This window comes from Rosa rugosa, chromosome 5 (assembly GCF_958449725.1).
Source record: "Rosa rugosa chromosome 5, drRosRugo1.1, whole genome shotgun sequence".
NCBI classification, from domain to species: domain Eukaryota; kingdom Viridiplantae; phylum Streptophyta; class Magnoliopsida; order Rosales; family Rosaceae; genus Rosa; species Rosa rugosa.
Genome location: NC_084824.1, coordinates 32,394,122 through 32,415,119, shown reverse-complemented (window position 1 = coordinate 32,415,119; position 20,998 = coordinate 32,394,122). Strand labels below are relative to the sequence as shown.

The 20,998-nt window shown below is 40.3% G+C and overlaps 2 protein-coding genes and 2 long non-coding RNA genes across 5 annotated transcripts; all 4 read right to left on the bottom strand.

Annotated features, from left to right (window-relative positions):
• Positions 1-6,065: 6,065 nt before the first annotated feature.
• On the bottom strand, positions 6,066-8,019 carry LOC133712969 (uncharacterized). The gene is made up of 3 exons (XR_009847684.1): positions 7,706-8,019; positions 7,451-7,534; positions 6,066-6,439 (listed from the first exon to the last, which is right to left on the bottom strand). It is a non-coding gene; the product is annotated as an uncharacterized LOC133712969 (long non-coding RNA).
• A 576-nt stretch (positions 8,020-8,595) lies between these two features.
• On the bottom strand, positions 8,596-9,633 carry LOC133711548 (putative F-box protein At1g23770). Its single transcript, XM_062137652.1, has one exon. The coding sequence runs from the start codon at positions 9,631-9,633 to the stop codon at positions 8,596-8,598; it is 1,038 nt and encodes a 345-aa protein (XP_061993636.1).
• A 447-nt stretch (positions 9,634-10,080) lies between these two features.
• LOC133707993 (uncharacterized) lies at positions 10,081-11,926 on the bottom strand. Of its 2 annotated transcripts, XR_009845480.1 has the most exons (3): positions 11,385-11,926; positions 10,911-11,185; positions 10,081-10,595 (listed from the first exon to the last, which is right to left on the bottom strand). It is a non-coding gene; the product is annotated as an uncharacterized LOC133707993 (long non-coding RNA). The 2 variants fall into 2 exon arrangements; XR_009845479.1 differs by having other exon boundaries at positions 10,911-11,926.
• Positions 11,927-16,005: 4,079 nt separating this feature from the next.
• Positions 16,006-17,049, bottom strand: LOC133711547 (F-box protein SKIP22-like). The gene has a single exon (XM_062137651.1). It carries the CDS (start codon positions 17,047-17,049, stop codon positions 16,006-16,008), a length of 1,044 nt encoding a protein of 347 aa, XP_061993635.1.
• Between the last annotated feature and the right edge of the window lie 3,949 nt (positions 17,050-20,998).

Here is a 20,998-nt window from a genome sequence, read left to right as displayed (position 1 = left end):
GGCCTCACCCCAGCAGCCTAGCCGCAGCCCACTGCAGCCCCTGCTGCCCGCACTATTTCCTGCCGGCCTACCGCAAGCCTGCAACCCACTGCCGCACGTCCCCTGCCGACCTGCTGCGCACCTGCCTGTTGCAGCCCGCCTACAGCCCTCCAGCCGCCTCCACTGCAGCCCGCGCTGCCCAGTCCGCCCGCCCACTTGGCCCTGCACACATCCTGCCCAGTCCGCCCGCGCTGCCCAGTTCGGCCCTGCCTACACTTGCCACCTGAAGCCGCGCAGCACCGAACGAAGAAGATCAGAGGTGACGGCACAAGGCTAACGAGCTCAAGCCGCGCAGCATCGAACAAAAAAAAAAGAAGGGACCCGGCCCAAGAAAAAAAAAGAAAAAAAGAAGAAAAGGAAAGGGACCCGGCCGGCCCAGAAGAGAAAAAAAAAAGGAGGAAAGCCCAAAGAACAACAGCCCAGAGAAAAAAAAAACACGCCTGCTCCAACACGCGCGTGTCCTCAAGCCAAGAACAATTACGTAAGTTTTTATAATTAAGGTTGCTGCTTTCTTGTATTTAAATTCCTTTTATTTTCTGCAAATATTGGAATATATGTTGCCAAATGATTTTGATATTTAACAAAGCAGAATTGTGGGGATTCACGCTTAACGAACTAAGAGTGTTCGTATGAACTAAGAGTGTTCATAATTAAACGAACTAAGAGCGTTCGTATGAACTAAGAGTGTTCATAATGCTTGGACTAAGAGCGTCCGTAAGCATCAAATTGTGACCATATTAAAAACATCATTGTTTGGTCTAATCCAAAAGAGATTCTTGGAAATTGATTTCTTAGTAGCATAGCTCGGAAATCTTATTATTTTAGTTTTCGTGGAAGTTTAGCTCCGAAACTAATATATCTTCTCTTCTTATTTTCAGGATGTCGAATGAACCTAGACTCAACTTTCCCATGCTTGACTCAACAGGCTCAGAGTACCATAGCTGGGTAACCGATGTTGAGAACCATCTCACTTCAAAGGGAATATTGCCCATAATCCAGGCACCTAACCCGGATCTTGTGTTCATCCCAACACCTGCAAAACATGCTCAAGAAGTCATCTTGATGCGACGTCATATGGACAAAGCACTTAGATTGGAGTATATGTTGATCAAGGATGCAAGAGAGCTATGGGTAGCGCTAGAAGAGCGCTTTGGCAATGTCCAAGATTCCCTCCTCCCTGACTTGAAGGTTCAATGGAACAATCTGCGCTTTGCTGACTTCAAGTCTGTTGCTGAATATAATTCAGAAGCTCTTTGCATACAATCCATGTTGAGGTTTTGTGGAAAACCTATCACATAACAAGAGCTAGTTGAGAAGACTCTCTCCACCTTCCCCGTTTCAGCCATTGTGATATCAAAACAATATCGTACTGAAGTCAATGCTGGACGGATCACGAGGTTTCATCAGCTTATCAATATCATATCTGTAGCTGAGAAACATGATAACATACTCGTGAGGAATTATAATTCAAGGCCCATTGGAACTACGAGCGTTCATGAGGCGAATTATAATGCACCCAAAAGAGGGCGCAAGGAGCGGAACCCTAGGAATAAGGGATATGAGGGACGTATGGGTCCATATAACCGCCCTAACCAGGAAGGAAACCGCAAGTTTGGTGTGGATACACGTGGCGGTAATGCCACACGTGGGAAAGGAGGTCGTGGTATCCCTAGCCGTAATGGTGGCGCCATGGGTCGTGGTGGTGGCACCAACCCTCCTAGGGAACGCCCGCAACGTGCACAACGTGCACCTCAATTAAAGGAAGGCAACCACAATGATGAGTGTCATCGATGTGGATCAATTGAGCATTGGTTCAAGCAATGCAAGGCAAGTGAGGAACTAGCTGAAAGATACAGGGCATACAGGGACCTGAGAGAGCAAGAAGTGTACCTTGCAGAAGAAGAAGAAGATGGTGGAGATGTCAATCTCACCATAGAGGACTTCAAAGCTGAAGATGAAGTGCACAAGGATGCAGCAGACTTTGATTAGATTAGTCCTTTTATTTTTCCAAGAACTTTTGTAATGGCAATTTGCCTTAGTCAATAAATGACAATTGTATTAACTCTTTCTTATGTGGCGGACCCAATAAAATGTGATGTCTAGGAAAGTCATTGAGATTATTGGTACTTAAGAGAGCCTCGCTCCACCAACATCTCTCTCTACTTTACTGGTCATATTTGATTGGAGTTACCAAACGGATAGAGTGACTACAATGTGTCTTAGTTTGATTTTATTTTGGATTAGATTTTGGAAACTTTGATATAATCATTGGCTATTAATAAAGTGTCAATTCTTTTACTTAATGTCTTGGACATACCTTAATTCGAACTTTATTATATAAGAGCCAATGGTTTTCATGTGGAAACACATTATGAGAATGGACAGAGTTCCTTTGCATCACCTCTAATGACTACGGACATAAACGAGTCTTAGAGAAACTTATGTGTCGCTCTAGTGGGTTGTATGCAACCACTATTCGAGTTATTGAATCCAACCATGTCATGAGAGATGACTTATGGGATTCTGACACATATAGGCTTTGACATGATGATCCGTGTATTAAAGACTTTACACGGACATCCATTTTCAGAACGAAGAAAAGTAAGAACCAAGAATTGGTTCGAGGTGCTGCACATGCGCCTCATGGCGCCACGATTGTGCAAAGACCGGCCATACATGGCCGGCGCCGCCTACCCCCTGCGGCAAATACATGGCATTGACGCCATAAACTCCTCTCTCTACTTCTCAAGTCTATTGTGACATTATGACTTAACCAAAAGCCTCATTGGTTGATTATAAAGCCCATGTTTCGTTCTGTAAAGCCTGTTATTTAGGATTGAGACCATCCTATGCAAAGGAGATTGAGGAAATAATTCCATTCTTACAAAGAATCTAAGGGAATTCTATGGATTTGATCAACCAACTTGCGGACCGTATAGATGTTTTATGGTGTTGGTTGATACGCAAACACGCTGGTCATGTGTTGTGCCATTATCCACTCGTAATGCTGCTTATACTACACTCCTAGCACATAACATATGGCTACAGGCTCACTACCCAGATCATCCCATTCAGTCAATTTGACTTGATAATGCTAGAGAGTTTACATCGACAATTTTCGATGACTATTGCATATCATTGGGTATTGATATCAAGTATCGTATTCCCATGTACACACCCAATTGGTCTCGCGGAAAAGCCACCATTAAACGACTACGATGGTAGCCCAGACATTGGTAATGCGCACCAATATTTCCGCTTGGGTTATGCAATATCGCATGCAGCTATGCTAATTCGTCTACGACTCATAGCAGCCACTCAACTTTTATTTGCGTTACAGCTAGTGACTGAGTTCGAGTCTAATATCTCGTATTTATGCATATTTGAGTGTGCGGTTCATGTGCCAATTGCGCCGCCATAGCGCATCAACATGAGTCATTGCAACGAATGCATATATATATATAAGTCCGCTACGTAGAACCCTTGACAGGCGATCTCTATTTCGCTGGATTTGCGAATTGTCACTTTGATGAGACAGTCTTCCCGTCATTAGGGGGAGATTAGAATGTCAATGTTCAACAGGAACGACAGGAATTGTCGTGGTCTGTCCCCACTATGTCTCATCTTGATCCCCTAAAAGTGACGAGATCACATATACCTGCTGCAAACATGCCTGCAAGGATTGATGTCCCCACAAGAGGACATGGTGTCACCCAGAGAAGATGGGTACGGCACCACCACTATGGATGGTGGTATGGTGACGCCACAAGGTGGCATAATGGCGTCATAGGCCATGGGTTCCGCTAGAGAGCGTAAGAGACCCATAGGTTCGATGGATTCTCGCCTTAAGAGGAGAGCGAGTTTGGCACAACTTGATCCATTGATCATTGATACTCAAAATCGGTCTCATGAGAATATTTTGGATTGTGGTTATGTCCAAGAGACATCGTTGGGGGACGCCTCAATGTTAGAACCAATTCCTGAGAATATAGAGATCTCTACGAACTACACTAGTGTACATGAGGACGTGGAATTATTGAGACCAATGACATCGAACCTTACTCCGTTGAAGAATGCCAACGTAGAGAAAATTGGCCTAAATGGAAAGATGCGATCCAGGTTGAATTGGATTCACTAACAAAGAGGAAGGATTTCGGGCCTGAGATGCCAACACCTCCTAACATAAAACCTGTTGACATTAATAGGTCTTCGTTAGATAGCGTGATGAGAAAAAGAGATGATAATCTCGCCTTATGGCGCAAGGTTTCTCACAAAACGCCTTGGAATCGACTACGAGAAGACATATTCTCTCGTAATGGATGTCATTGCACTCCACTACCTTGTCAGTTTGGTAGTTTCCAAATAACTGAACATGCAGCTTACAAATGTGGTCACTACATATCTTTATGGGGATCTAGATACGGAATATAATGAAGGTTCTTGTGAACTTCATTTACCCAAGTCAAGTGGCTCTAGACCACGGAGCGCGTTTGCAACGAGGTTGAAACGCTCACTAAAGTGACTACTTGATTGGGAAGGGATATGATGAACTATGCCCACGCGTTTCCATGACAAGTTCCGGATTTGCAATTGTCGCGGTTTATGTTGATAAACATAATTGGAACCCTTGTGAGTTAAGGAAAACCGCTGAACACCAGAAATCCGAGTTTGAGAGGAATGACCTTGGGAGAACACGGTTTTGTCTAAATTCAGAACTTGTATACCGTGTCAAGAGACATTTTTGATAAAGTCAAAGATGCACCATGGTCGTCCGTAGTCTTGGCCCTAAATGGGATCCGTTTCGTCCCAGGGATGATGACGAAGACGTGTTAATAGCAGAAGTGCTTACTTATGTACAATAGGCGCATTATTGTACTTAGCACAATACAAGACCGGACACCTCAATTATTATGAACTTGTTGGCTAGACATAGCTCCGCACCAACGCAACGCCATTAGATTGGTATAAAGACAATCTTTCGATACTTGAGAGGTACGATTGATATGGGCTTGTTCTATCCCTACAGAGAAAAGAGATAACGGAAGTGTGGGATCAGACCCCACAAGGCAAAATGCCACCTTCCGTGCTCCTCCTCCCCTCCATCAAAATGACAACATGCACTTCTAAATATTGAAGTGAACCAAATCCGATCTGAGGATAATGTAGCGGACTTATTTACTAAGTCGTTACCAAAATCCACCTTCGAGAAACATGTGGAAAGCATCGGATTAAGAAAGTTATCCGAACTCCCATGATTGTAGCAATCAGGGGGAGAATATTGACATCAGGGGGAGGCATGATGTCTACATGTTCGATCTCGAAGAGTGAAGGACGTGTTGTGCTCTTTTTGTCCTTCGACCAGGGTTATTTTTGTCCCATTGGGTTTTTGTTACCTGACAAGGTTTTTAACTAGGCAACAATTAAAGCGTCATCACCAAGTTTGAGCGGCACAAGGGAGAGTGTTGAAGGATATCGACATAATGTGTGCCTCTACAAACTAGGGTTAGAGTTGTAATAGGAATGTGTTCTAGGTATTCAATTGTAATTGGATTCTATTACATTTTTGGGTACCTTGTAACTCCCTATTTAAAGGGCTCCTATTATCAATAATACACACAATTCTATTCTCCTACAACAAATTTTAATTTTATTTTTCCTAAAGTTTACTACATAGGATAATCTTTCACTACAGGAAAACAAGCCATTTACGACGTGCAAAGCATGCTGTAAATGACAATTTACGACGTGCAAACTCGGGTAACAATGCGCCCTTATAGACCGTGTCGTAAAAAATGAATTTTTTTTTGTCTTTTTATAACCCAAAAGCACACCGTAAAATTTGGTATGCACGCCGTAAATGACCTAAAAGCACGCTGTTAAACTTGATATGCACGCCGTAAATGACCTTAAAGCATGCCGTAAATTTTGGTTTAAGGCATGCTTTGCACGCCGTAAATTCAATTTTTTTAAAATATATATATATATATATATATATATTCTTTGTTGTTCCAATGTCACCCAAAAACTTTATAAATAAAAACGAATAACAAATATGTCTAATTCTTTGCTTGTTGCAATTTCATAAGAGAACCTTCACTTGTATAAAAAGTTAAGCAGTATACAAACAAATGCTGTGGAAGCAATCACAGGGCACTGAGGGCACTCATCAGACGCAATGGAGGCGCTCTGGACGTGAAGCCATTTGTAGATGCAAGGCCAGCAGTACAGATGGCCACAGAGGATGACCATTGGCTCGTGTGCAAAGTCTGAGCAGATGTTGCAGTCAAAGCCGCCTTTAGAATTTTCAGAATCAGCTATTTGCACCTAAGATGGACTTCGATTCATGTGCACAATATTGCTGCATTTCCATCTTTCTGCTCTTCCAATTTGATTCTTCCACCTGAGATAAGATATGAAACCAGTTAATACCAGACTCTTAAGCTACCTGATCTCGTTAGCTTATTATGAAATCCTCTACCATCAACTATAAACCATTCTTGATTCGTTCTTTAGTTCAAAGTTCCAAAGTCCGAACATATAAATATAACCATGAACCTCAAAATTCAGAACAAAACAGTTACTGAATTAGAGATCAAACTAACAATCTTTCCACAAGCAAAACACGGTTGCTTAACATAACTCTACAATGCATTGTAAAGTACTCACTCACTTATATCAAACACACTAACAAAAAAGCAGTTTTTACAACTAGCACCCCTCATGGAAACTTGTACTTAATTCCCCACCAATTCCAATTCCTTCACTTCTTATTAGTCAATTTCACCTTAGTCATATACATCGGCATAACAGATATCTTTGCCAAATATACCTACCTTATTCTAATCATCAGCGAATCATTATCAAGAAATCATTAAGGTAACTATCATTGACAGGTGACTTTACCTCAAAGCATGTATGGTATAGAAGACATAAAAAGGAGAACTAGATTTTCTTTTGTCTCACTTCCGTATCATTTCTCATTTTTATTAAGCTTATGTTAGAGAACATTAAATAGAACATTAAATATATAACATTACATGCCTTCTGATGCAAAGCTAGTAGAGAACAACCATTTAAGATAATACTACAATATAATGGCTAAGGCATTGCAATTGATAATTCCAATAGCAGCTAAGCACAAGTCTTTCAATTGATAATTCTATTCTGAAACCCCAAACAGAGCTTAAGGGGAATTTAATCGAACACCTGGTGTGCGATAAACACCCACTTCCACAAAAACATATTGAAAAACAAAACGATTCTAGAGTGGAGAGTAACAATAATTCAGACAAACTCTTAACACAGACTCTAGCTAAGCAACCAACAAAGATATCAAATAGCAACATCAATGGCCTCACAGAAATTCCAAATAAGCAAATTCCGATCATGATAAAATAAGATAGAGGCGTACCTTTGAATTTGTATGGTGCTTCCGATCCTGCGAGAGCTGAATCGTCAATGATAAGATCTCACTTCTTCAGGCGCAGATGAAGCTCTGAGAGAGAGAGAGAGAGAGAGAGAGAGAGAGAGAGAGAGAGAGAGAGAGAGAGAGTAGAAATCGATTTAATCGAAAATTGAACAAGGAAATTTCAAGGTCCAAATATGCAAAATCCAAATACAGAATCAAATTCAACAGAAAGATCAGAAAACCTAAATCGAAGCTTACCTCTGGACTTTCGAATTGCTTGTGAACTGGTTCGCCGATGGCGAGAGAAACGCTCTCCGGTTGTAGAATCAAACATGAATAAGGAAGATTTGGAGTACGAATCTGACCTTCGCAAACTCAGGACTCGAGCTCTTGGTAATCGGTGATGGCGGTGCGACGGCGTCCTCCGTCTCGGTCGACGTCATCGCGGCGGTGCTTGGGAGGAGAAATGAGACAAAGGAAGGTCCGGCTCTCAAGGCTTTTGGGAGAAGAAGAAATCGATGGCTCTCGACGGCTTAATCTTCGTCCTTTATCGGACGAGAGAGAGAGAGAGAGAGAGAGAGAGAGAGAGAGAGACCAGATAAGGGAGAACCTTTGACATGAGAGGGAGAGATAATTAACAAATTTTCTAATGCTTTTTACTACATAAACACGGCGTGCTTTCAACGCACGCCTTAAATTTTATTCTAAAATTGCGAGTTTTACGGCGTGTATTAAATGCATGCCTTAAATGATACTCATTTACGGCACGTATTAAATGCACGCCGTAAATCACGTGTCGTGAATGATCATTTTTCCTGTAGTGTTTTTTGCATGCGAGCTCCTTTAACTCTCCTACTGGATGCACTGTCCATCGTGAGGTAGACTCGATCAGCAAGTTTGTAGAACTCTTTTTCCATGAGATATATGCAATCTTCCATGAACTTGACCAACCGGTTTCTCGATTCCAGAATCCTTTTTATCATTGTTAGATCGATGGCGTAACTAGCTACCTGATGGAGGATGCTCAGGAAGCACAAATTCTCGTCTAACAAATGCCCATGCATAGTCAATAAGAAAATTACAATACAAAACAAAACCACACTGTATAACGGAAACAAGACAACTAGAGAACTAGAAACTAGAAGTAATTAAAATGGTTCGTCATTCGAGGATTCGAGGAGCTTTCCTATAGCAGATCTCGGTCCTAGTCCAATTCTCCGTCCTGTTTGAGGAGAATTTTTCCAATACTCCTCTTGTTCAGAATCAAGAGAAAGGAATGGTAAAGGCCTCTTCCTCTTCTCCTCCCTTTTATAATATTCTCTGCTTGATGCCTCCCTCACTCGCCTGCGTTGCCTCCATCTTTCTCGAAACACCATCTTCCACTCTGTTGTTTGCATATCATTCTTCTTCTTCTTCTTCATTAACTCGCCAGGAAACTGCTGCCCTAACCTGTGCTTCCACAACTCACCGTCATTCCCAAGTTTCTGCAGCTCCTTGCACACACATTCTATTGCTGCAATATTCACACCAGATAGTGACCATAAAATCTTTGTCTTGAGCTCTGGAGGAAGACTCATAAGGCAAGGTGGAGAGGGTAACCCCGCCTTTGCGCAAAGATCAATCATTAATGGCAATGAAATTTCATCTTTGATGGTCCTCCAAAAATTAAAAACTTGTGTTTCTTGCTTCTCAAGTAGTCCTACTGAAACAATATCATTCACATCAACTTTACTTGCCCAAAGGAATTCGATAAAGGATGCAACCTTCTCCACCTCCAAGCTCACCGAGTACACAGAATCCTCGCCGGTTAAAGACCCATTAACCCTTACAGATTTATCCAACTTCTCAAATCTCAACCCAATTCCTTGGATACTGCCTCCTAGATTTTGCAAAATATCAGGCACAGTATAAGAGAGGGACATACCGGAGACACCTGAAACCGAATCGGAGTCAAAGCGGACAAAACCGGAGTCTAGGAGCACTGCATGTACTGCAGTCTCCAATAATAACTGGTGATTACTGCATGGGAAATGTTGGGCTCCCAACTCCTCCATAAGAACCCTCCTCAAGAAAAAGGGCACTGAGTGTTTGTTCCACAAGATTTCAATCTCCACACTTTTTAGGGTTCCTGATTTCAAACCCGCAGAACAACACCACCTTTCTCCTTCAGCAATGGAAGTTCCCATGTTCGATCGCTACAAGAATGATTAAACAAATAAAAAGTTTGTCTTCTGTGGCAACGCCACTGCTCTTTTGCTAGATCGATCGGGGGCTATAGTTGGTGAATTTATAGCTTTAATTTAGGGTTTGCAAAGATACACCAAGACTATCGGAGTCTCATTATTTCAGTCCTAAAAAAAGCTCATGGTTTACAAAATCATCACAGCATTTCAGGCCTAAAGTAGAATCCCAAGATTCGGCCACGTTCGTGTATAGAACTTAATAGACACACACATATATACAAGTTACAGATAAACCTCGGTCCCATCAATTAGGTTTCCATTAGCAGATGGTTTTTTTATTTTTTATTTTATCGAATTGAACAAACAACTAAGATCCACTCAAGAGATGTAATCCCATCTCCAATGCTAATTGTGATCAATAATATATACGAGATTCTGGATAATCTCAACTTGTATTTGAAATGAGAAGTTAATAAGAGGATAATTCTAAATACCGCAAAAATTTTCCATGCACAATACAACCATCCAATTACAATTATAGTCTACAAGTATAGTCCTGTGCATGCTTTTCTGGATGTTTGTTCACTTTTTGAACTTCTTCATATGTAGAGCTTCTTTCTTGCTTGAAAAGTGAACAAAGGCTTGAGAGCCATTTCCTGCAAGCCACATATTTAAGCTGGCTCTATTTCCTTCTCTGAGAAAATCAAACTCATATTTTTGCATGTTCCATGAACCTCATGAAGTCAGCTTAATTTTTTCCGCTTTAAAATCACAGAACATAATACAACGTCTGAGGCTTTGAAGAAGCACCTCACATCCCCAAATCAATTATGCTCTTACCTTGCCTTGAGAATTTTATGAATCATTACAGTAGTGTTGTCTTGTGTACCAAATTCCTTGCTTGCTAGGCAACGAATGTGTGATTCAACAATGATAAATCCCTGAACAGTTTATTCTGTACATACCTATAGATGAAGATGAACCACACTACCAATCGTGAGTAATCATAGCATTCAGTTGTTGGCAAAAAGAAATAGATGTTATGATCATAGTAAACTTTTCTTTTGGTGTTATACAATGGTGTCTTCTAAAGTAAGAAAAGCAAACCATGAATATATATAGTAGATGGTGTCTCTTATGCATCAAAGTAAAGACCCATGCATGCCTGGTGAATTAAGTTTTCCACTCTAGCAAGCAGACAATTAGACAGGTGATATGATAATGCAGATATCTTTTAGGACTGACAACAGAAAAGAAGGAAAAAAAAGTGGGGGGCCAACCTCATTAGCCATAACTGGGCACTCCTCCAACCTACCGGCACTAAATAACAAAAAAGTCCCCATATCGGTTGGAAGGCATCAATCATCACACCACCTGCCCAAAGCTAGTGAAAAGTGTCACCAAGCATCAGCAATCAGCCAACTGGGAACGTGATAAAATACATTGACTTGTAAACTCGACATGAGCATGTCAATGGATGAAATCAGAAGTCAAGGACAGCAAAGGAGGAAGGGTAGCCAAGGAGAGGATCCGAATCCTTTTTTACTCTTCCCACCTGCCCGTAAAAGCCAAATTACCATCACACTTGAAACTAACATCAAAAGTGGCACCAAGTATCATGAGGAATTAGCGACATGATACAATACACTGTCAGGTCAACAAACAAGATAAGATGGTGGACAAGTAGTACGATGCGTGCATGATGACAGGCGAAGTTGATTCATTCACCATGATATCTAGTTGGTTGCACTCACCAAGTCCAATTGTGCAGTTTCCTTTTGCTGTGGATGCCTGATATCCTAAATCTGGTTGTCATCCCGGCTCCTTTAGCTTCTGCTAGTCTAGATCTGTTAATCATTTTTTTAGCTTCAAGCCTAAATGAAAGGGAATCCAACAATAAGAGCAACTTGCCTGAGCTCATCTCTGCATCACAATGCATCAATATGATCTGATATGAAGTGAGATTTCAATGACTAGTGCAGGGAGGTAGAATATGAAACTCAAAGTACCTCGATGAACTGCATCTATGCTGGCTGAGAACTCCAATGTACAACTAACTTTCGCAACCATAGAACTAGGGTTGAAGAATGCAAAGCTTGGCATTGAGGAAACAGAGGGAGGAGAATTTAAGACAATTGGAAACACCATTGCTATGGAACAACAACCGCCGGATGCCAAGCAAGGAGTAGATGCCTCTACCAAGAAAGGACAAAAAGATGACCTGCATGTGAATGCAGGGGATTGGGCATCACATCATAGGTGATCGAGTACCAAAGCTGATGTTCTGACTCCTGGACATAAATGAGGTGGTAAATGAGCTATGACCAACATCACATTCATTATAACCTAGGTTTTCACATTAACTAGGTTGTTTACAAAGGGGTTTTAGTGCTCTTCATCCAGGAATGATCTTCAAAGAAAAAGAAAAGGAAAGAAGATCACAAAACAGTTTTTTTTTTTTCTCTTTCCTTCCTCCAATTACAATCAGAAAGAGTTATAATTCAGTTTTAAGTGTAACACAAAGACACAACACGGAGTTGGAGAACTTGCTAATGCAAAAATGGTCCCTAATAAGATGTTGCTTTCGCTGGAAGAATTGCAGTTGTTAGGTAAACAGAAATGATGACCATGCAAATGATGACCTGCTTGAACCAAAATATTGTCAAATATCTGAAATCAAACTCAACATTCAACAACTAACCAAAAGTAGAATAAAAACCAAAGTCAACAAAAGCAAAGAAAGTTTGGAAGTACCAGGCTTGATGTGTAAGTGCAAGACCAAATTTTGCCAATTTTATTGGACATGAGGCTTTTGTGGTCAAAGCAAAAGCCCCCAAACCCATTAACCTAAAAGTTCTCAACTCTAAGAACGGAAACCAAATTCACCACAACTAAGCTGAATACAAAGCACCCCAGATCCAAATTTTCAAATAACCAATTACAAATGAAAACCACATTCCCAAAAGCACCCAAACCCATCAACAAAGTTCCCTACTTTATAAACAAACACCATAAACACAACTAATCACAATTCAGCTGATAATAAAGCAGCCAAGAATTTCCACTTGCAAATGAAAAACCCACATTCCCAAATACAGTAACAGAGAGATTTTCAGAGCATGTACCTGTAGAGAGAGAGAGCACTGATTGGAACACTGGTTGAGCTCCCGAAGACAGAACTTCTGTCCTATCGGCTCTCTTTGTGCTTGGCTTGGATTTTGGGTTCCCTCCGAATCTGCTGTAACTTTTTCTTGTTTACGACCGGGATATAACTAATGTTCAATTTTTCCATTGAATTTGGCATGTTCATACTGTTCTATATACATATAAAGACAGAACAAAAAAATATTGTGGTATATACTATAGAGTATAGACTCAAAGTTATGAGTATAGGACTCAAATATATGATTCATATAAGTTGTGTGGATAAAATAGTCAATATAAAGAATTGATAAGGGAGATCTTAACAGGTTAATTGATGTCCAAAATTTTAAATAATCAAACTGAGAAGTGATCATACAATAACATTTGAACTTGTGTTTCAACTTCAGCATAGCATACCAGATTTATACCTGACTCAAACAATTACATCACTGTGATGATGCAGACACCAGCCAAACTAAACAAGTAACCACGGTGACGATACCGTTTTTAGCATCATTGACATCAAATTTTTCATATATGAAGATAGTAGAAGGTCCGCTCCAACAGAAATGAATTAAATAAGAAAATTCAGAGAACGTATGCAGCATATGCACATAAAAAAGCGATATCTGATAGACTAATACTAAAACTACAAAACAACTCGAAGGTATATATCAAACCTGAATGATCATCAACACAAGAAACAACGATATCCACATAAATAACAACAGCAGCTACTTCTATTCTTACAAGAAACAAAAAATACACATACACACACATATATATATATATATATATATATATATATATATATATATATATATATATATATATATATATATATATATATATCACACTAAACCATCCAGAACTGATGATTTTTTGGTTTTAGTTTTAGTTGGATATCTAACAGCAGCTAGTTCTACAACTAATATATAAGAAACAGCTGGGGCGGCTCCAGTTAGAGCATCTCCAACAGTGTTTGTTATAAACATAGCTAAAAACTAAATATAGCTATCCAATTTGAGAGTTGTCCTCCAGCAAGGATAGCTATTCTTGAGTTAACTTTCAAGCACCAAATGATACAGTAGCCACTGCATGCTCCCAGAAACTAGAAAATGATCTAATATGAAAGTCTTCTCACGTCTTCTCTTTTTTCCTGGTAGTTCCTTCCTTGGTCCTAGTCTCCAATGTCGACGGAAAGTAACTTTCCAGAGTTGTTCTTCTTATTCTTCCCTTGCACCAGAAAACTCCTCTAAATTGAGCTTCCACCACTCATTTGCAGCTCCTTACAAAGAGACCCTATTTGGCAGTATCAATGCCAGCGATTGACTCCAAAATCTTCATTTTGGCTCCAGAGGAAAGCTCATGAGGCAAAGTGGAGCAGACAAACCGGCAGTCATACAAAGATCAATCAGAAATGGAAGTGCAATCCCATCCTTGGAAATTTTCCAACACTCAGTAACTTTTCTTTCATGTAATCCCAAATCATTCACAATATTCTTTGTAACCTTTCCCAAAAATAACACGCAAACTTTTTCCGATGCAGGTTTTTTTCCCTCCTATATACTCCATGACAATCCCGTTGCCCTTGGTAAATAAAATCTTATAGCACGATCAAGTCCACTGGAAACCCCTTACATGCAATTCATCTTCACTAGCAAGATGTCCAGCTCTATATATATGTAAACATCTCAATTTACAATGGAAGTGACTTGAGTTCACTTTGAGCGCCGGTAAAAGATAATTCAGTCACAGACTTGACAATATCTTCCAAAACTCACAAACTAATAAGACAGTTAATATTAAATAAATTCAATCATCGACCTCAAATTCTTGCATCCAGGTAGCTCTAGTAGACCAATTTCTTCTCATGAGAAATTCTGCATCAACACTATTAGAATGCCGGCCATTTTCTCTTTTGTTTTTGTTAGCAAACTTAGAAGACTGTTTATTAGTCTCAATAACTCAGACTTTTTACATGAAAAGAACATGATTGAGGCCAGATAGCTTGGCGACATGATGTTTAAATGCAAACAAGTGGAGATAGGGGACGTCCATTCATCAATTCTTATGATGGCTCTGAAATAAGGCACATATTTTTTCTAAAATTTTGCAATGGTTATTTTCCCATTTTGCCTCATCCTTAAATTTTAGCCTTTATATCTTTTTATATTGAACCATCTAACAGCGCTATCATTTTTCAATAAATAGATAATGTTCCATCTTGTCTATGAAATCATAGACTTACAGTTGTACCAAACTGCAAGGCAATAAACTAGCTAAACACAGATTGACCTATAAGAGCCGATTGATTATAGGGGTTTCTTTTTCAGAATGGAAAGGCCTTCAAACAATTCCAACAATTGTAAAATTGAACTGCGTCCATTTAGGTGTCGAAGTATCTAAAGTATAGTTCAAACAGTCAACTCCTTCATCCAAGTATACCAAAGATTACAGGTACAAATAAAGACACCAAAATATTGTGGTATATTGCTATAGACTCAAAAGCTATGAGCACGCGCGCGCGCACACACACACACACATATATTAAAATAGTCAATCTAAAGAATTGACAAGGTTGATCATAATAGGTTAAGTGATGTTCCTCAATCATTAATCTGAACTACTGATCCAGCAGATCACATATGAAACGGTGTTTCAAATTCAACATAGCATGCCAGATTCATATATAATTCCAACAACAACATGACTTTGATGATGCAGACTTACAGTCCAGAGAAACAAAAAAACCACAGTGGCAATAGCATCTTTATCAGCATTCGCAAGCATCAACTTGTAATATATGAAAACAGTAAAACGTGGACTCCAATAGACATTTATAAGATAAAGCATATGTACATAAACTAGCGATACCGTGTAGACCAATATTAAGACTACAAAACAAATCTAAACTATCTCCAAAAGGCAAATGATGATCAACACAACTACACAGGTAACAGAAATATCCACATACATAACAAAATGAGCAACTTCTTTTATTATAAGACACAATAACATTATCTAGAAAAGAGATATATCAAACACCAAACTAGCCATAGTTGAGTTTTCAGTTTTAGTTGGAAAACTAATTAACAACAGGTCAACAGCTAAAAATATTACATATAATCTAAGAAACATGAACCTGGGAGACTCCGGTTACATCCAGTCAGAAGGTGAGAAGAGACTGGACTCTCAAGCACCAGACTAATCAATGCATGCTCCTAGGAACTACAAGAAATATGGTTCATGACTCCATTTAGGATATTTAGGACGTGGTTGCCAATCGAAACAATAAACGTTCTCACGTGAGTCACGTCCTCTCTTTTTTCCCACTAGTTTCTTTGCTTGCTCCTTTTTAGTCTCCCATTGTCGATGAAAAGTAACTTTCCAGAGTTCTACTACTTCTCTTGTACCAGAAAACTCCTGGGCTAACTTGTGCTTCCACAACTCATTGTCATTTGCAAGATCTCGCAGCTCCTTACAAACACCCCCTACTTTGGCAAGATCAGCACCAGGCATTGCCTCCAAAATCTTCATTTTGAGCTCCGGAGGAAGGCTCATAAGGCACAATGGAGCAGGCAAACCGGCCTCTGCGCAAAGATCAATCAGCAATGGAAGTGCAATCTCATCCTTGACGATTTTCCAAAACTCACAAACTTGTCTTTCACGAAATCCCAAATCATTCACAGTATTCCTCGTATTGTTTCCCCAAAAAAACTCAATCGCCGGCGCAAACTTATTCTCATCCAATTCCAAACATACCTTCTTGTGCTTCTGCCCAAACCTAGAACCAGAATTAATCAAGGACCCACTAACTTTCACCATGCGAGGAGCCACATGTTTTGTTCTTTTCTGGTCAGACGAAAAGTTACCTAAATTCTCAAACTTCAAAACAATTCCTTCCATCTTCCGATTACTACTACAATCACAATTATCTTGTTCGATAAGAATCTCAGGCAAAGTGTAGGAATGTGACATACCCGATACCGAACCGAACTCGGTGAAACCTAACTCTAAGAGGGCATCAAGGACTGACGTACCCGAACTAAAGCGAACGAAACCGGAGTCTAAGAGCACAGCATGCACCGCAGCGACGAGAAGCTTGTTGTTTTTGTGGTTTCTGTGAAGGTCTTGGGCGGCCAACTCCTCTGTGAGTACTCTCCTCAACAATAAAGATGGGGAGTACTTGTACTTGTCGTCTTTCAAAGGATCACAAGCCCTCTCTTCGTCTTCTTCACCCATTGGTGTCCGCTGTCCTAGTTCAAACGCCATGGGTGGCTACATGCGTATCTTTTTCTTTTTATTTTATTCAAACGAGTCTAAATTCTGTATTTCCTTATTAACCCCCTATTATTAACCCTAACCCCAATCTCATTCCTTTTATTTATTTATTTTTTTGAATAAACCCCAGTCTCATTCCTATTGCTTGAAGATGTTATTGTCGATCATGTCCAAGTAGGAAACCTTAACTAGGAACATCTTCCTAATTCTCTTCATTTCCGAACATCTAGATCAGGGGGTCTGGAAGGATGGTTTGGAAGTTGCTCTCAGTACTTATTCTGATCATCATATTGACGTTTTGGTGGGTAACGTAGGGGACCGTCACAGGTGGACTGGTGGAGGTTCACGGGTCTTTACGGTTATCCTAAACTGGAGCAAAGACCGGAGCTTCTTCCACCCACCTGGGGTCTTCAACGTTGCGTGCAATACACGCGCTGTTAGGATCTGTTAGGTCAAAAAACGTCTACGTCGGTAAAACTGATTTTTACTCCATTCACATGCCTTGCACGCGATATCAAGAAGCTGTTTTTTCACTATTTCAGGTGGTTTCTTGGTGGCTGGAGTTCGAGAAATGAGGAAGATGGCTTAAATGATTCGATTCATATGCATAATACAAGGGCGAGTATTTGAAGAAGATGGGCCAATGTTTAAGAGGTAAATATGATGGAATTGGTCTGTGATTCAATTGGTCTCTAAAAAGATGATGAGCGAATCAGAGATTTGGAGTAAGTTTTTGATGTGGGTTCTTCAGCAAATTGGGTTTTGGTTACTGGGTTTGTTGTAGTTTATGGTTTTGTGTTATTTATGTTACTAAAGATGATGTCTTTAGTGTTTGCAGGGATTCTGGGAATCTGGTTTGGGTGAGGAGTAAGGAGGGAGATGGAACCTGGGTTTTGGTTCTGGGATTTTGTTGATTCTTCTTCGACCTCCTCTAGAAGTAGAACCTGGGTTTTCAATCTTAATTCAATCTGCCCGTCTACAACACAATTTCCGTACAAGGGAAAAGCCTTGCCCTTTTTACCATCTGTTCACTTGTAAAATTTGATCGAACATGTAGCTCAATACAGAAATCCAACCGAACTCGACAACTCCAACTTCGACGATCCTGGAGGAGATGACAATTGAGGTTTTGAGGACCTCTTCGTCTATTTCACTCCATCAACCTGATTTTTACCAGGTTGACTCGAGAGTTTTTTGGCCAACATTGTTCCAAGCGCTGACAGAAGCCGTCTTTCTTAACTAACGATCCATCAATGGCTCAAACTATGTAGTCGTCTAAGGAAGGCAGATCTCTTGACAGCTCATCGGGGTGACCACCCACCTGGGTGGGTAGAAGAATTTTCGCATAAATAAGCTAGGGCATAATAACAGTTGGCCTTGGCTACTTGGGGGTGATATTAATGAGATTCTCCGAGGGTGTGAGAAGGAGGGTGGTCCTCCCAGATGTCTGAGACAAATGGAGGCATTTGGAAGATGTTTGGATGTTTGCGGGTTACTGACCTTAACTTTGTAGGTCCCTGCTTTGGAGAGGTAAGAGGAGGGGGGGTTGAATCGATCAAGATTCGTCTGGATAGTTTTGTGGCAAAATAGTGACTGGAAAGCATTTTTCCCGGCTTCGAGAGTGACTCACCTCAAGCCATCCAGGTCGGACCACCTTCCGATTCTCATTGAGGTACGTACCACTCGCCCTAAGAAGAAGAGAAAGAAGAAACGGTTCCGGTTTGAAGTTCATTGGCTCCAAGATGATGGCTGTGCTAGCAATGGCGGATCCAGGATTAAAAAATGGGGCGGGCTGAAAATATTTTCTCTCTGACTAAAGTGAAATAGATAATTTAGCACAACCCGACTAAAGTGAAATAGATAATTGGGTCCTTGACCAAAAGCCCCAAAATGAGCCAAAGTTATCCCACTTACCCCAGCAACAGATTTTTATTCCCACTAACCCAATTTGAATTGAAATAACAATTTTACCCTTAGTCTAATTAATGAATTACAACCACATGTCCTTCTTTCCTCTCTATCTCTTTCTCACGCAGACACTCTCTCTCTCTCTCTCTCTCTCTCTCTCCACACACGACGCAGACTCTCTCTCTCCCTCCTCGGTGCAATCGCCGGCTCCGGACTCTCTTTCCTGGTCACCGCCTGTGTTTTTGCTAGCTGTGATTTTCTCTCGGTGCAGATTGCCGGCGTTGCTCTCTCTCCTCGTCTCCGCCTCGGTTTTGCTCGCTGTGATTTTCTCTCCGTGTAGATTGCCGGCTTGCTCTCTCTCGGGATCTGTTCCTGCTGTAAGTTTTCAATTTCACCTATATATAAATATGATCTGTACATGATCTGGCTCATCAATCTTGGCTGATTTTGCAGGCGATTCCAGATCCAGGCCACCTCACTGTCAAATTCCAAGGTCAATTTCCTTTTTCCGGTTTATTGCACTTTCTAGAATTTGCTTACCTTTTGTTTATTTGCAGTGAAATTGAAGCAAAGGAAAACGAAATTGAAATTAGATATAGACCGAATCAGCTGGTTTTTGTTGCTGGATTGTGTTCAGGAGTTGTTCTTTTTCTTAAATCTTCGGTTTGCAATTTGAATAATTGATTAATGAAGCAAGTGGATAAGCATAATTGTGAATGATGAATTAGTTATTAGAATTTTGGATTACATTGATTATTGGTTGTGCATCTTGGTGTAGTTGGAAGATATGAAGATGGATGAAGCGTCTGAAGAGGTGGCAGTGGAAATAGCTGCACAAGGGGTCCTTGGGAAGAGAGTTGATGAGATGGAGGCCAGTTTCATGATGGCAGAAGGCCCAGAAGGAAAGAAAAAAGAAAAAAAAAGTTTTATTGGTGGGCAATAGACGTGTATTGCCCCCCGATAGACGTCTGATAAAAGTCTATTGGAGGGCCATACATGTCTATTGGGAGGCAATAGACGCTTTAAATTGATACAATCTCTGATTTTTTTTCTTTAATCAAAGTTTTATTTGTGTAATTTTAGGAAGATTAGTTTTCATTTCGGTAACCGAAACGTTTATTGAGGGGCAATATACGTCTATTGGAGGGCAATAGAAGTTTTCAATTGATGTAATCTCCTCGTTTTTTTTCTTTAATCAAAGTTTTATTTGTGTAGTTTTAGGAAGATTAATTACCATTTTGGTAATCTAAACGTCTATTGGGGGGCAATACATGGTTGATAGTCGTCTATTGGGGGCCAATAGTCGTCTATTGGGGGCCAATAGTCGTCTATTGGGGGCCAATAGACATCTATTGGGGGGCAATAGACGTCTATTGTCCCTCTATTAGGGGGCAATAGATGTCTATTGGGGGCAACAAAACTTTCCGGTGAGATTTTCAGCAAATTCTGGTGGGCGGCATCCGGCGACCGGACTCAGGCGAAAGTTGGCCGGAATCCGGCGAAAGTTGGCCGGAATCCGGTGACCGGTGATGGGCTCCGGCGAAGTCTCCTATGGTTTCTCTCTCTTCCATTTTCTCTCTCTCTCTCTCTCTCTCTAAGTAACAAAGGGGTGAGGGGTAAAATGGTATTAAAAAAAAATTAAAAACAAAAAAAAAATCTTAATGGGGTATTAGGGAAGACTCCCTTAGAGTGCATTGGGTAAGAGGGAATTAAAAAAACTTAATGGGGTAAGGGGGAAAAAAATCCCTAGAAATGGGGTAAATGGACAAAACCCCAATATAATTTAGCACAACCCATGGCAAGAAATTGAGTTGATAACTTGAAAATATTTAACTAAATTATATAGACATATACTTCATTGAGATGACAAAGATGCTAAAGAACCCAACCAAAACAAATACCAAATAAGTTACCAAAAAAAAATATTATATAGAAACATTTTTATTCAAAAAAAAAAAAAAAGAGAAGAACTTTGTCTAAACTAACACCAATCTTTTCTTATTGACTAAGAAGAGAAAAAGATGTTGACAAT

Bases quoted from the DNA above. Each gene is read 5' to 3' on its own strand.
- LOC133711548 (XM_062137652.1), bottom strand. From the start codon at position 9,633: ATGGGAACTTCCATTGCTGAAGGAGAAAGGTGGTGTTGTTCTGCGGGT.
- LOC133711547 (XM_062137651.1), bottom strand. From the start codon at position 17,049: ATGGCGTTTGAACTAGGACAGCGGACACCAATGGGTGAAGAAGACGAA.